We start from the raw sequence: 14,223 nt of genomic DNA, 5'->3' as shown, positions 1-14,223 counted from the left end.
TTCTGCATGCACGTACACAGAAAACAATAGACCTAGCTGGAAGGCAACACACAGAGATCTGCACTGATCATTGCAATGCATCCCTGATTATTCTTATTGTGTAAGATTATTGCATAATCTTAGAAGGGGACCCGGTTGTGGGTGAGTTTGGTTGTGAGAAGGGTCATGACTGTGGCTGTCGTGAATGGATCCTGTGCTTCTGAGTTTGCCACTATAGTACAGCTGCAGAGTATAATAATTATACAGTGGTACCTCAGTTTATGAACACAATTGGTTCCGGAAGTCTGTTCATAAACTGAAGCATTCATAAACTAAAGCGAACTTTCCCATTGAAAGTAATGGAAAGTGAATTAATCCGTTCCAGATGGGTCCGCGGCGTCCGTAAACCGAGAAAATTCATAAGCCGAGGTGTTCATAAACTGAGGTTCCACTGTAATAATAATTTTATTATTTACACCCTGCCCATCCGGCTGGGTTGCCCTAGCCATGTATGGCAGAACATGGCTTTTACAGGGAGGAATATGACTGGCCAGACCCCAGCCAGAGCAAAAGACTCCCAGGCCATTCTGCAGAGTTCCTGCTCTACTTTGACCCAACTCAAGTTAGGCTCCTGATCAGTTAATCCAAGTCATCTTTTCAAATGCAATGACAGGTACCCTGCCTGGGAGCCAGAGGAGAGAGCAAAGCACCATTCCAAGTCTTGGGGTTGCAGCAGACCTGGTATAAGGATGCCCTGGCACTCCACGCTTGTTTAACGCCAGTCAGCGAGTCGGAAGTCCACAGCGGTCGGAAGCATGAAGTAAGCAGCAGCTCTGCAACTGTCTTTCAGTCTTTCTGTTCCACTGTTGAGTAAGAGCCGCTGTTCTTTGTTCAATGCCATAAATGTGCCTCCCTCAATTTAGAGAGGAGGCCCTCTAAAGCGCCAGTGGGGTCTTGAACCAGGGAGTCTGGCCACCAGGCCCATGACTGCTGGCATCGAGAGGGAGCTGCTGGCCCCGTGGTGTCTCTGGTCTGGTACCTCCAAGAATGTTGTTCATGTCCACAGGCTGCAGAAACTGAAAATATCTATAGCAGGCACGTCCAACAGGTAGATCGTGATCTACTGGTAGCTCACTGGATGTCTGTGGTAGATCACTGGCTCCCCCCACAGAAACTCAAGGACTTTGGCTCTTCTTAAAAAAGCTCAACAGCTACTTTTAGCTGAAAGCTGAACCCCTAAAAATGGGGCTTTCTACCTTTCCTCCTCCCTAAAAAAGCTCAACAACTTTGAGCTGAAACCCCCCCCCCCCACCAGATTTTACTGCCAGATTTTAATTCAGAAAGTAGATTGCAGCCTCTTGGGAGTTGGCCACCCCTGATCTATAGGAACAGGACAAACAGAAACTGATAATAGCATGAGCAACAGGGCACCTCCATAGATTCTTCAGCCGAGGGCCTTAAGTCAGAATGATTACAAACGACTTTGTAAAAAGCCTTTTTGTAGACCGGTCACAGCAGAACACCAAGGCATCTCACCATCAGCACATGGGCTACAAATATTATTGGGGTTTCACCAAACTGGCAAAAGTAGCAGGAATGGGATATTTAACCCTTCCCTATCTGCATGTTTCTTCATGCCCTGCAGCTGCTTTTCCCCACAAGGCAAACATGCATTCAGAATGTCAGCTTTAGGTGGCTGGTGAGGCTGAGATGGGGGTTTAAAGTAGGGCTGTCAGGGAAGAAAGGGGTGATAACACCACCACCACCCCAGATTGTAATGATCTTTGGGAGGGGCACTTGCATGAATTTATTTTCACTTTCCCTTTGTATTTGAGATGGACGAGGGTTTTTAGTTTTCGTTTTTTAATGTCCAAGAAACGTGCAATGTCTGGGAGCAGCCTATTTGTTTAGTTCTTACTGTTCTGGTTTTGTTTGGAATTCCCTCCCTTGTTTTTATAATTGTATGATGTTATGGTTGTAACCTGCCCCGGGGCCTTGTGGTGAAGGGCAGATAAGAAATCTTATCAATAAATCATCTGAAGTGATGGCAAGGATTTTTGTTCTTGTTGTTTGAAAAGAAAGAAAAGGAAAAACAACAACAAACCCTGAGCACTTCCTATTTAGAGGTAATAGGAAAATTATTTAAATTCACTTGCCCACCAAAGACTAATATGGTTTGTGGGAGGGGTGTTTTCACTCTGCCCCTTCCCAAGAATATATGAAATTTGGCTGAACTGAATACTTCAGCCTATCACTATTTGAAACCCTTTCATCTTAGCCTCTTTTCCCCCAGCTGAGCTTCTGGATTCTTGGGGAAGTGACCGGTGGGGGGAGGGCTAAGCTTCTCTTCTACAAATCACACCCTATTTCTGAAGAAGTGTGCATGCACACGAAAGCTCATACGTATGACAAACTTAGTTGGTCTCCAAGGTGCTACTGGAAGGATTTTTTTTATTTTTTTTTGACTGCGTCAGACCAACACGGCTACCTACCTGTAACTACCCTATTTCTTAGCAGTTTCCAGCTGTTTGCCAGCCCAGGTACCGAGACACAGGTCTGATGTCACTATCGGTCTAGTTTAGTTGGGAATATTTTACAATACTTTTGGTGTTCTAGGATGCTTGCAGAGATGCAATGTCTAACTTTTGATGCTTTCTCAGTTACAATCACATGGATGCTGAAAGCTGTACTCACCCACAAATTAAGAGTGTGCAGGACTTGCCAACTGGGAGTATATAACAATAAAGTAAAAAAAAAAAAAAGCCAGACGCAAGGATTATGTAAAAGAGCATTGCCTCAAAGCTGCAGGTCACCGTGGCTATTCACAAATTCAAAATCCTGCACTCCCTTTCTCCCTTTACCTTCTAATTGCTGGGGATTTTAAAAAAAAGAAGTGCAGGAGACAGAGTGCAAAGAGGGTAATGATTAAGGCTTCAGTGTGTATTGATCATCCGAGGAGAATCACCAGAAGCTACTAATATTTTGACACTTCTGACTTAAGCAGTTTAGTCCAATCTGGTGCTTAATATTTCAGTGGTGTTTAAAACCCTTCACCCCCTCCCCACCCTGGCTTGTGGCAAGCATTTATCATCTGCAGCTGAGGACCTGGCTGCCAGAGAGCAGTAAAGGCCACATTTCCTGCAGTGTGTCATAAAACCCGTAATGTGACAGCTGTGGCTGCTGTGCTCTCCGCTCCCCCTCCTCTTTTGCCTGGAGGAAAGTGATTGATGTTGATTAAAAACTGCAATAAACAAATAAAGGCAACTTTCAGGGAGAAGGGAAGTTGGGGGGGTGGGGTCCTCAGAGCAGCTGGTCCCAGAAGCACCCACCAAACAGCAGCAGTTTTCAGATGATAAGGGTGCAGATCCACACCATATGCTTAAGGCATATCCAATGTGCATGGCTTTGCCCCAATGAATTCTGAGAACTGTGGTTTGTCAATGGTGCTGAGAATTGTAGCTCTGTATGGGGAAACTGTGGTTCCCAGGATTCTAGGCAGGGAAAAGCAAGGGGCTGCTCAGGCAAAGAAAGCAGGGAACTGGGAGGGGGGGGGGAGTTAGTAAGTGGGAACATGAAAGAGGTGTATAAAATTATTCTGTGGTGTGGAGAATGCAGCTAGAGAGAGGTTTTTCTCCTGCTTCCATAGTCCTAGAATAGGAGCCATCAAATAAAGTTGAATGTTGGAAGATCCAGAGCAAGCAAAAATAAGGACATCTTTGCACAATGCATAGGTAAATTGTAGAATTTTCTCTCACAAGAGGCAGGGACTGTCATCCACTTTAATGGCTTGGATTAGACAACTTCATGGAGGAAGAGGCTTATCAGTGGCAGCTAGCCATGATGGCTGTGTTTTGCTTCTAGCTTCAGAGGCAAGATGTATCAGAATATCAGTTGTTGGGATTCACAAATGGAGTGGGTGCTACTGCACTCAGGTTCTGCTTATGAACGTCCTTCAGGCATCTGATTAGTGACCTTGGGAACAGGAAGCTGGACTAGATGGGTCTTTGTCCTGATCCGGCCAGGCTGTTCTTGTCAACAGTTATAGCAGTATAACTGAGGACTCTGCTGGTTCCTTGGGCCACCTGGGTCCAGCTGTGCTGCAAAACAGCAGTCCCACCACCTTGGAATGAGGAGCAAAAGCGCCGGAAGCATCAGACATGGTAAAAGGCAGGCTGGTGCTCTGATGGAATGGCAGTCTTCATGCCTAATGAGCGGGACACATTGCTGGAGGAACAGGACTGTAGCGGCAGCCCAACCCCTGCTAGTTCCTCAGGTCACTTACTCAAGACCACAGTGCGTTCTCTGGTTATTCTGGGGGTGGGAATCAGTGGTGCCCATTGTGCCTGGTAGGGTGGACGTCAGGGAGCCCAACAGTAGGGGGAGCCAGAGCCAAGGACAAACAGAGCCAACTCATTCTAGTTTTGTCCCCATCCTCCCTCTCCCTGCTGAGTTCTCTAAGGGTCAACACTGAAACTGAGGAGGAGAAGCTGACAGCCAGGGGCACCCCTTAAACTGCTTGTGAGCAATTAAGGCAGGTGATGGTTGGCGGAGGGCAGACTGAGCTTGGTCAAACTGTGCCCCATTTGCCCTAACCAGCCAACCTCCACCGGTGGCACTGCAGCATAGGAAATACCATGCCCAGTAGCTCCATCAGCGTGCAAACTGCCTCAGTGCCACAAAAAAAACAAGCCCCCTGAGCCCCCTGTTGCTGCCTGAGTCCCCTGTTGCTTTACAATGAGCATTGTATCTGGTGTTTTCCTTCTGTTACAAAGGTGCCTTCAAAATTCCGTCTGCCAGCAATGGATGCTGCTGTTCCTGTTCTTATTTGAGGCATTTGTACAGCTGACATTCATACCAGTCGAGAGAGAAAGCCTGATGGGAAACACATAAACCAAATCTTTCTGAAATGTCAGTTGCGGCAGAGAGAGAAAGCAAATAAACACCCGGGCGCTGCTTTCTCCTTTGGCAGCCTCCCTGGGGGGTCCTTTTGTTGCTTGGATTTAACCCTCCAGCCTTCCTTGGCAGTGGCGACATGCAGCATCTCTGTGACCTCCTTTGAAAACACTTTAATAGACACCTTGTGGGGAAAAAACCTGACATGTTTATCTCGGCAAGTTATCTCCTTGGGGACCATTGCCTCATGGATCTCTTCATGTGGCAGAGAGCTTTTTTTGTTTAAGAGTTGGAGGAAAGAGTTGTTTAACAATGCTTCATCTGATGATGAGTTCAAGGTCCTTGCAGGACAGCCTTGAAGAGTATTCGAATAATATATACCTGCTTTTAGCTAGATTTAGCTCTTTCAGATAAGGAGAAGGATGTGAGGGAGAAAGTCTTACTCATTTCATCTCTGTGTGGACGTGCAGTTGGGGGTCCTGTGCCCTTGCAGAACAACACCTCAGAACCTTCTAGAACTAACAAGCATGAGCAAGCCCCTGTCTTGAGGAACATTTGAAGCTGCCTTATCCTGAATTAAATCACTGGTCCATCTAGTGCAGGCTTGTTTTCACTGACTAGAAGCAGCTCTTCAGAGTTTCAGATGGGGGAGGGGCATTCCCAGACCAACACAAAGATGCCAAGAATCTCTGTGTAAAGCAGATGTTCAGCCACCAAGCTATTGGCCTTCCCCTAAAAACAGATTCTAGTCCTCATGGTTCCAAATAAATGGCTGATAAAACTAGAAATGGCTGATGTAAATAAGGAGGTGCATTATACTGAGTCAAGCCATTGGTCCATGTAGCTCTGTATTGTCTTCACCAGGCATGGGGAAACCTGTGGCCCTCCAAAAATTGTTGGACTACAACTCCCATCATCCCTTTCCATTGGCCATACTGGCTGAGGCTGATGGCAGATGGGTCACAACTTCCGCATCCTTGATATACACTGGCACTAGCTTTTCAGATTTCCTTGAGATTTGTTTTCTGTCCATGCCCATGATAATCCACTTGAGTGCCCTTCCCTGTTTGGGGCGGGGGGAGACCAAAAATTCTGCTGCTAACATCTAAGGAATGATGTGTTTCACAGTCTGTTTATGAACTATGCATTATCTTTTTGATTTAGGCAATTATAAATGTTTGTGATTCCTATACTACCCACTGCAAACAAGTTTGCTATGTACTAATGCACAAAATATGGGAAGCAGTGCTGAGCTGTATTAAGATACTAATAAAATCCCCATCACCTTTATGTCCCAGAATACCATTTCCACTTTGCTTCTCATTCTAGGTATTTCGTTTGTTACCAGAGGACCAGGCCATTAATCTTGTGTTCCTTTTTTGCAGCCCAAGAACTCCCTCCAGGGAATGTCTCTGTTCCATCAGCAGATCTCCATGTTTCTCTCTCAAACGTCTCTCTTGGATGTTATCTGGTGGAAAGCACAACTGGACAGTCACATGCAGAATCAGTCATACCCCTTCCTTCCTGAGATTCCTCCCATCCACTTCAGCCACTTTGCTACCCTTAACTCAGACCCCATGGTAACGTATCCACGCTTTGCCTTTGCCCCTGTTTACTGATGCTGACATGGGATGGGCAAATCTGTCCATTTCCGTTTCTCATTTTTCCAATTTTAAGTTAGTCTTCTACATTTGCACATCAATTTGCAATTTTAAAAAAAGTCCTCATGAAAATTCATCTGGATTTTTGTGCAATTTCTCCCCTAATATGTTTTAATGCAATTTTGTCCAATACACACATTTTTGCAAAGCAATTTCCCCTGCTGAGATGCGTTGGATTTTTAGGCGTGCCATCTCCTAGTATATGCATTTTTGTACATATTACTTGGCTGGAGAACTGCATTGCAAAATCTGGAATAGTGGTGAATTTCAAAGGCTGGCTGTGTTTCACTTCTCGCACTGTTTCAGAAATTAAGAATTTGGAAGATATGGCATCAGATGTGAACTGAATCAAACTTCTTCCCCATCCTACCGATGGCAGCACTGCCAATATTTTTAATCATGGTTAAACAAAGAGGGAGTGGACTGACGGAGTGCACAAGCTTTCTCCCACCCGCTGCAGCTCAGAAGCCCAGTCCACCTAGGGGCTGGCATAACCATCTCCAAGAGCTTTTCATTCTACAGAGCTGGCATGCTAATGTAAGCAGTGTGTCCAGCATGAAAGCATGGAAGGATGGTGGAGTGCTAGGCTAGGCTCCAGGCCAAAGGGCTGTTCCTTTAAGCCTCCGTGCTCCTCAGTGAGAGGGCCCAAGAAGTGTAGTCAGGGAAGAAACATAAAAGGGCTGAGTTGAGAAAGAGAAGCTATTCGAACAGGTTGTCTGCTCCCTGAGCTCTGTCCAGGGTGCTGAAAGACCTGCTTTTCTTAAGCTCCTTATTCTACAGCAGGGGTCAGCAAACTTTTTCAGCAGGGGGCAGGTCCACTGTCCCTCAGACCTTGTGCAGGGCTGGACTATATTTTTGGGGGGAGGAAATAAACAAATTCCTATCCCCCACAAATCACCCAGAGATGCATTTTAAATAAAAGGACACATTCTACTCATGTAAAAACATGCTGATTCCCGGACCCTCCATGGGCCGAATTTAGAAGGCAATTGGGTCGGATCCGGCCCCCAGGCCTTAGTTTGCCTACCCATGTTCTACACAGGAATCCTATCCCCGATGAAAACTTTTATCTGTTTCTGGCTTCTCTTCTTTTACACTTGAGGTTGCTTACAGGATTAGTACCCGTCTGACTATACCATGAGTTATGCCTCACACAACAACAATAAAAAGGAGGGGGAACTGTCTACTGGGGCACAATCCCTTGAGAACAGCCATAGCTCAGTGGTAGAGTATTTGCTTTGCATGCAGAAGGTCCCTGATCCAGTCCCTAGAAACCCCAGAGAACTGCTGCCAGTTAGTGGACACAGAACTCAGCTAGATGGTTTGGCCTGCTATAAGGCAGCTTCCTGTGTCCCTAAATTCTCATGTGTGAATGCCACTGGAATTAATAGAGTGCATAAGAATATAGTTTCCATTTCCATGGAATTTATTTATTTATATTCCACCTTTGCATATCAAGGTGGTGCACACACGTCTCCCCTTCTCTGAGTAGACCCACTGAAATCAATGAAGACTGAAATCCATCTATTTCTGTAGGAATACTCTGAATATGACTTAGATACAGCCCAATCTTATTTACCAAGGTGGGTGAGTTTACAAAGCAGTCTGGATGAGCCATTGTGGCCATTAGTTTAACAGCAATTGGCCTTTTAATCCCCAATGCATAGTGCTAGTTTATCTCCCTTGAGTTTAGTCACAAATCTGTAGAGATTCTGGGTGCAACATGCTGGAATTTCTTCCTGCTGTTGTTTATTTGCCCCAAAGTGTCAATTAGGGCAAATGGTGCCACTGGATTTAGCTTGGTCTCCCTAGCATCGGACTGGCTGGCACAGAAACAGCAGAGGAAATGTTGTGTCAGTGACTAATGCCTCTGCTGCGCCATCTCTTCTGATTTCAATCCTTGGCATTCACTGTACTGTCTTTATTTTCAGTCCCTGCCTTTGAAGAATCAAGATAATTCACAAACAACAGCTCTCCCTTTGTGCATTTCAGGCGCTGGAGAAGGCCTTTGCGGTGCCAGCTGGGTTTTACTGGCAGACCGTAGAGACGGATGAAAAATACTTCCCCAGCAGCAGTGATATCAGGGAGGGCAGCGACACGGATAGTGAGGTACAAAAGAACCAACTCCCACCCCCAAAATATCTGCCTCCTTGCTTCTTCAGGAAGCCCAGTTAATTCATACTGCGCAGGCCTACTTCCTGCCAGTGTTAGGGCATTCAAAGGTCATGACAATTCTGTATGGAAATGAGAACTTTCTAAAGCAGGTGGCCCTCAGAAGACTGCCTGTGAGAAAGGTTGCCCGCCCCTGCCATAAAGAAATAACCAGGAATATATTATTTCACATTATTCCTTCACCACGATCATTTCTTCAGAGGCCCAAGTGAAGTGAAGTGAAGTGAAGTGAAATGAAGTGAAGTGAAGCATCTGACGACCAGGGAGTTGAGGGCCTTCTGTGTGGTGGCACCACTGTTGTGGAATGCCCTCCCCAGAGAGACTCCCCTGAAAGTTTCTTTCTGGTCATTTCAGTGCCAGGTGTAAACTTCTTTTATTCTACCAGGCCAGGTCTTTGTCCAGGGTCCTGACCTGACCTTAGTTTCCAGTCTATTCAGGAGCCCTGGGTCCATCGGTCTCCATCTTGCTTGGGCTATCACTTGATCTCAGTGGTGGATGTCACAGTGGTTCAGGACAGGTGGATCAGATAGATCCATACCTTCTTAAACCCCAAGTGTCCAGGTGATTTCTACAGTTTGAACTGGTTACAATTGTGAGATGATCTCTAGATAATGTAAACCAGGGACAGGGAACCTATGGCCCTCTAAATGTTAATGGACTCCAACATCCATCATCACTGTCCATAGGCTATGTTGGCTGAGGGGGATGGGAGTTGGAGTCCAGAAACTTCTGGAGGGCCACAGATTCTCCATTACTGATACAGGTGGACCTAGGGCTGAAGAGAGTTTCAGAGGCTTGGGATAAGGCCTTACGTAAACAAGTTTTGATAGAATAACCTGTGGGTTGCAGAAGCAGGTGCTAAGGTCAAGTATGTCCTTGCAAATGATTTGCAGATTCCAGCTTTATTTTTTATTATTAAAAAATAGGATCAGCATCCTTTGTGCGATGGGGAATTAACTGCAGGGTGGTTTCTTATCAGTCAGTTGACGGCAAAGATCAATATATGGGGAGCTGTAATTAGTTTGATAGAGCAGAGTGGGTTTTATTCTTCTAGCTGGAGAAGGCTTTTTATTACTTTAGTAGATTTATAACTGTGTTTATTATAATGGAGTAAACCTCAAGATGCCTTTACGCAGAAGGAGCATTTGGTAACACTCCATTTCAAGTGCCCGATAATGATGAATTCATTGGGTGTTTATTGGCATAAGAACAAAGCTAGTTCCTGGAGGTAATTCAAAATAAAGTGTTATAGGAAGAATGCAGATCTTCTAGTCAACCCAACCACTAGAAAACAGCTATTCTTTCAGGAGCTAGACCCGCATACTTCTATAGAATATGTTTTGCCTTTTTCCAAATTGGTAAGTCTGAAATCAGATCAAACACAATTCCAAGTGAATCACATTCCTAACGGTGTCTTTAGCCAATGAAACCTGCAATTCATTTCAGCAGGTGGTGGAATAGTGAATACTTTGGGACCAGCAATGAAAGTGCAAGGGATTTAGGATAATCCTAATCTCTTCCAAGGCTGGACTTAGAAAAACAACTAAAGCCAAAAAGTGTGTGCCATTACTGCATAGGCCCAGTGGGAGTTGGTAGCCCAAAACATCTGGAGAGAGAAAGTTGGGGGAGAGGTAGATCTGTACTGACTGCCATGGCTCCCCAAGGTTTCAGAGAGGGACCTTGTTTTTTGGCTTCATCCCTTTCAAAAAGGTTGCGTTAAATCTGTGAGGATTCTCTCTCTCTCTCTCTCTCTCTCTCTCTCTCTCTCTCTCTGAAATCTGAAAAATAACCCTTAATTGTAAATTTTAAAATGCCCCCTCCTCCTCCTAAACATGTGAATGTCTGGAGCCCTATCTGTTTTCTTCCTGCTTTCTGTTCCCTGCTCAGGTTGCCATGGCGCTGCTGTTTGAGACCCTGCTCAGAAGCCCCCTGGCTGTCCATCACACACTCCAGCTGATTCTTGCCTCTGGTTTGGATATCTGTGGATTCCGCCTGCTCTACCCACAGCCGAACATGTTCCTCTCTAGCACAGGTGAGAGGCATGGAGTGTCTGGGCAACTTGGACTGCAGCACAACAATGGTAGGCAGTTATTGAACCACCATCAGTAAACTTCAGGTACATTCTCACTGTCATAAAATAGTAAATGGCAGGCAGTTATTGAAGGAGCGTCTCCACCCCCATCGTTCTGCCCGGACACCGAGCTCCAGCGCCGAGGGCCTTCTGGTGGTTCCCTTGCTATGAGACGCTAAGTTACAGGGAACCAGGCAGAGGGCCTTTTCGGTAGTGGCACCCACCCTGTGGAATGCCCTCCCACCAGAGGTCAAAGAGAACAACAATTACCAGACCTTTAGAAGGCATCTCAAGTTTAGGGAAGCTTTTAATGTTTGATGGATTTCTGTATTTTAATATTTTGTTGGAACCCAGCCAGATGGGCGGGGTATTATTATTATTATTATTATTATTATTATTATTATTATTAAAATATGGCAAACATATTGGGCTGCAGCAACGAGGGAGGGAAGAGAGGTAAAGCATCTGTTTTTCATATAGATGATGCCCGGTTCAATCCCCAGCATCTCCAAGTGGGAAAGATTCCTTCCTGAAACCTTGGAGAACCACTGCCAGCCATTGTAGTCAGTACTGAGCTAGTTGGATGGAGAATCTAACTCACAGGTTCTTATGTTCCATTTTGTGTCTTCACCTCTCTCTTATTTCTCTTCCCCAGTAACACCACCTTCTTGTTATACCCAAGAGAAAGAGCCCTCTGTGCTAGCACTGAGCCTGAGAGGGCCGAGAGCCTATGGCATCCTGCAAGATATCATGGGCCCCTCTGATGCGCAGCTGGCCAGAGTTACGGACTGCCGCTCGATCAGCGCAATCTATGGTTCAAGCCGAGCCGAGCCCTTTGCCTACCTCCCTCACATGGAAAGCCGAGTACATAGGGAGCTGTGCTTCTGGTTTGGAGGGAGGGTGAGCTGCGATGGGACGCTTCATGGTGGAGTTCCAAATCCTGTTGGCAAACGCAGCAAACTAAGGTGACAATCCCAGATGGGTGTGAGGTGCTGGAATTCTGCGAGAGTAGCTTGCGGGTACCACTGAGCTGAAAGATCTCCATGGAAGGAAGTTTTTAGTGAATAATCAGTGGAAGGGAATCTTAGAGAAAAGTCCTGATAATACTTCACTGAGGATACTGAGCAAAAAAAGTGTCCAGTTTAAGGAGAAAGGAACAGAGAGGTTTTGTCTTTTTTTGTTCAGTCCTTGAACATAGCAGGGAGGCATTCAACCAAACATACAGAGGAAAACTCCCTCAGAATTACACAGCCATTCAGAGCTTGTGTGACCTCAGTGAAGATCATGCCACTCTGCCTGGTTGCTAAGCACAGCCTCCAACTGTCCACTTCTTGATTAGTTGACTGTTGAAGGATAGCTATGTTTCATTTCATGCATTGGTTTAGGAGGTGTGGAATTAAGTAGGTTCTCATTGAAATGCAAACCAAATCTGATTTCTCCCCCATCTATAACTGCATCATCATGTAATGTCTTTCCAAGGGGGTTACTGAGCAGGAAAATTGTGATGACACAGATATCGATAGGATCACAGCTGCTTCTTGCTTTGGGAGCAGCAAAACTGATTTGGATTTGTGTATTTTTTAAAGCAATCTATTGCTGACCCCCCCCTTTCCCCAGGAAGCCAGTCTCAGCCCCTGAACATTTGTAGAAATGCCCCACCCCCCACTTTTAAAAAAAGTTGTGGGAATTTATTCTAGGGAAAGTATGCTCCAAATCACACCATTAACTTGAACTGACTGTAAAGATTTCAGCCCTGACCATTGGATTTTGCTTGTACTTTTGAACACCCATGCCCAGAGAATTTTCTTTGAGAATTTTGAGCTGCTGTTTGGACAAGAGAGAGAGAGAGAGGGAGGGATTTTCCTATTCCATATGTTTTGAGATGGAAGACCAAGACACAAACAGTGTGTTTGGGTTTCTAAATGGGTTTCTATTACCAGCTCTGATGTTCTGTACATTTCACCTTGCTGCTTCCCTCCTCAGCTGGCCAAAAAAAATGTGTGAATCTGAAAGATGGCTGTGAAGGCTTTTTATCAAAGGTATAGAGGCTGAGGAGTGGTGAGAATAGATATCGCTTGCCAAAGAAATTGCTGCTTGCTCTGGTCTTTTGATGTGATGTTGGCAGGTGTAAAAAGGACTGGGCTGTGTTGGAAACTTTGCAGTTCTATCCTTGTTGCTCTGCCACAAGATTTTAACTGTATCCTATGATAAACTTCATCCGACAAGCCGCTTCATCCTAAGTAGGGATGGATGACTCTGTCAATTTTGGTTGCTCACAGTTTCTCATTTTTCCAAGCTTAATTCGGTTCTCCCCATTTCTGCAGCAATTTACAAAAAGTTGTGAGGTTTTTTTTTTTAAATACTCATGAAAATTATCAGTATTTTAGTGTGAGTATTTCATAACATACACATTTTCATATGCACTTTTGACCAATATATACATTTTTGCAAGCAAATTTCCCTAAAATAATGCATATTTGTATGTTTTTTTAATGAATATCTGCATTTTTATGCTCACTGTCTCCTGCATTTTCGTATGCATTGTTTGGCTGGAAAAATGAATTGCAAAAATTCACAGACGGATGAGTTTTGAAAAATAATGGTCTCTTGAATTAGGTATTATTGCTCTCTACCAACTTCAGCCCAAGTAGTTATTTAAAGGGAATATTTGTATAAGTGTTGGTGGATTGGTGCTCAATCCAAAATGCAATTCCCAGACGTTGCTGTGGCACAACTGTGTAAGGTGTAAGGTGATTCCACTCGAATTCTAGACTGCAACTGTTCAACATGTCTGTCTTTCTCATTTATACCACTTCCGCTCCAGACTTCCTAGGCCTTCACTCCACAAGGCAGATGCTGACCAAGAACCAAGCAACTTGCAGGACGCTACAGCCTTATGGCCTCCAGTGGCTCTTGTCTCCACCACCAAAGGTTGTTCTTGCAAAGCAAATATTGCACAAGAAATTGAATCTCCTTTCCTTGCAGAACTCTTCTTTCATGCAGCCACCACTTCTTTGCAGTAGGTCGCATCAACTATGTCACATTAAGCTCAGTCCTTAGCAAGCTAATTTGGTAATGTAACCCTGCGATCATCATCAGATGCCCTGCTTTGTGTGCCTTTGTGTCCAAAGGGTGGCAACATGGAGTGGAATGCTTTGTGGAATGCTCTCCCTAGGGAGGCTCGCCCGGTGCCTTCATTATTCATGTTTAGTTGCCAGGCAAAAACGTTGCTCTTCAACCAGGTCTTTGGCTAATTATCATTCTATGTCCTTTTAAATGTGGGTTTTTGGGGGTGGGTAATTGGTTTGTTTCGTTCTTGTTTTTATTATGTATTTTGTGTTTTTATGTTGTATTTGTATGCTGTGAACTGCCCTGAGATCTTCAGGTGAAGGGTGGTATAATATTTAATAAGTGGAACAACAACAACAACAACAACTCCTCTCTGGC

At 44.9% G+C, this 14,223-nt stretch overlaps 1 protein-coding gene across 1 annotated transcript in view; it reads left to right on the top strand.

Moving 5' to 3' along the window:
- Window positions 1–13,799, top strand: part of DNAAF8 (dynein axonemal assembly factor 8) — a 52,166-nt gene extending 38,367 nt beyond the window's left edge. The window contains exons 12-17 of the mRNA XM_060282780.1: window positions 653–799; window positions 6,258–6,452; window positions 8,526–8,642; window positions 10,593–10,737; window positions 11,432–11,741; window positions 13,601–13,799. Of these exons, the coding sequence (XP_060138763.1) occupies window positions 653–799; window positions 6,258–6,452; window positions 8,526–8,642; window positions 10,593–10,737; window positions 11,432–11,741; window positions 13,601–13,799 (1,113 nt within the window). The remainder of the gene's footprint in view (window positions 1–652; window positions 800–6,257; window positions 6,453–8,525; window positions 8,643–10,592; window positions 10,738–11,431; window positions 11,742–13,600) is intronic.
- The last annotated feature ends 424 nt before the right edge of the window (window positions 13,800–14,223 follow it).

This window comes from Zootoca vivipara, chromosome 14 (assembly GCF_963506605.1).
Source record: "Zootoca vivipara chromosome 14, rZooViv1.1, whole genome shotgun sequence".
In the NCBI taxonomy this organism is placed as follows: Eukaryota; Metazoa; Chordata; class Lepidosauria; order Squamata; family Lacertidae; genus Zootoca; species Zootoca vivipara.
Note: the sequence above shows the minus strand (reverse complement) of the source record. Positions and strands in the feature narration are given on the sequence as shown.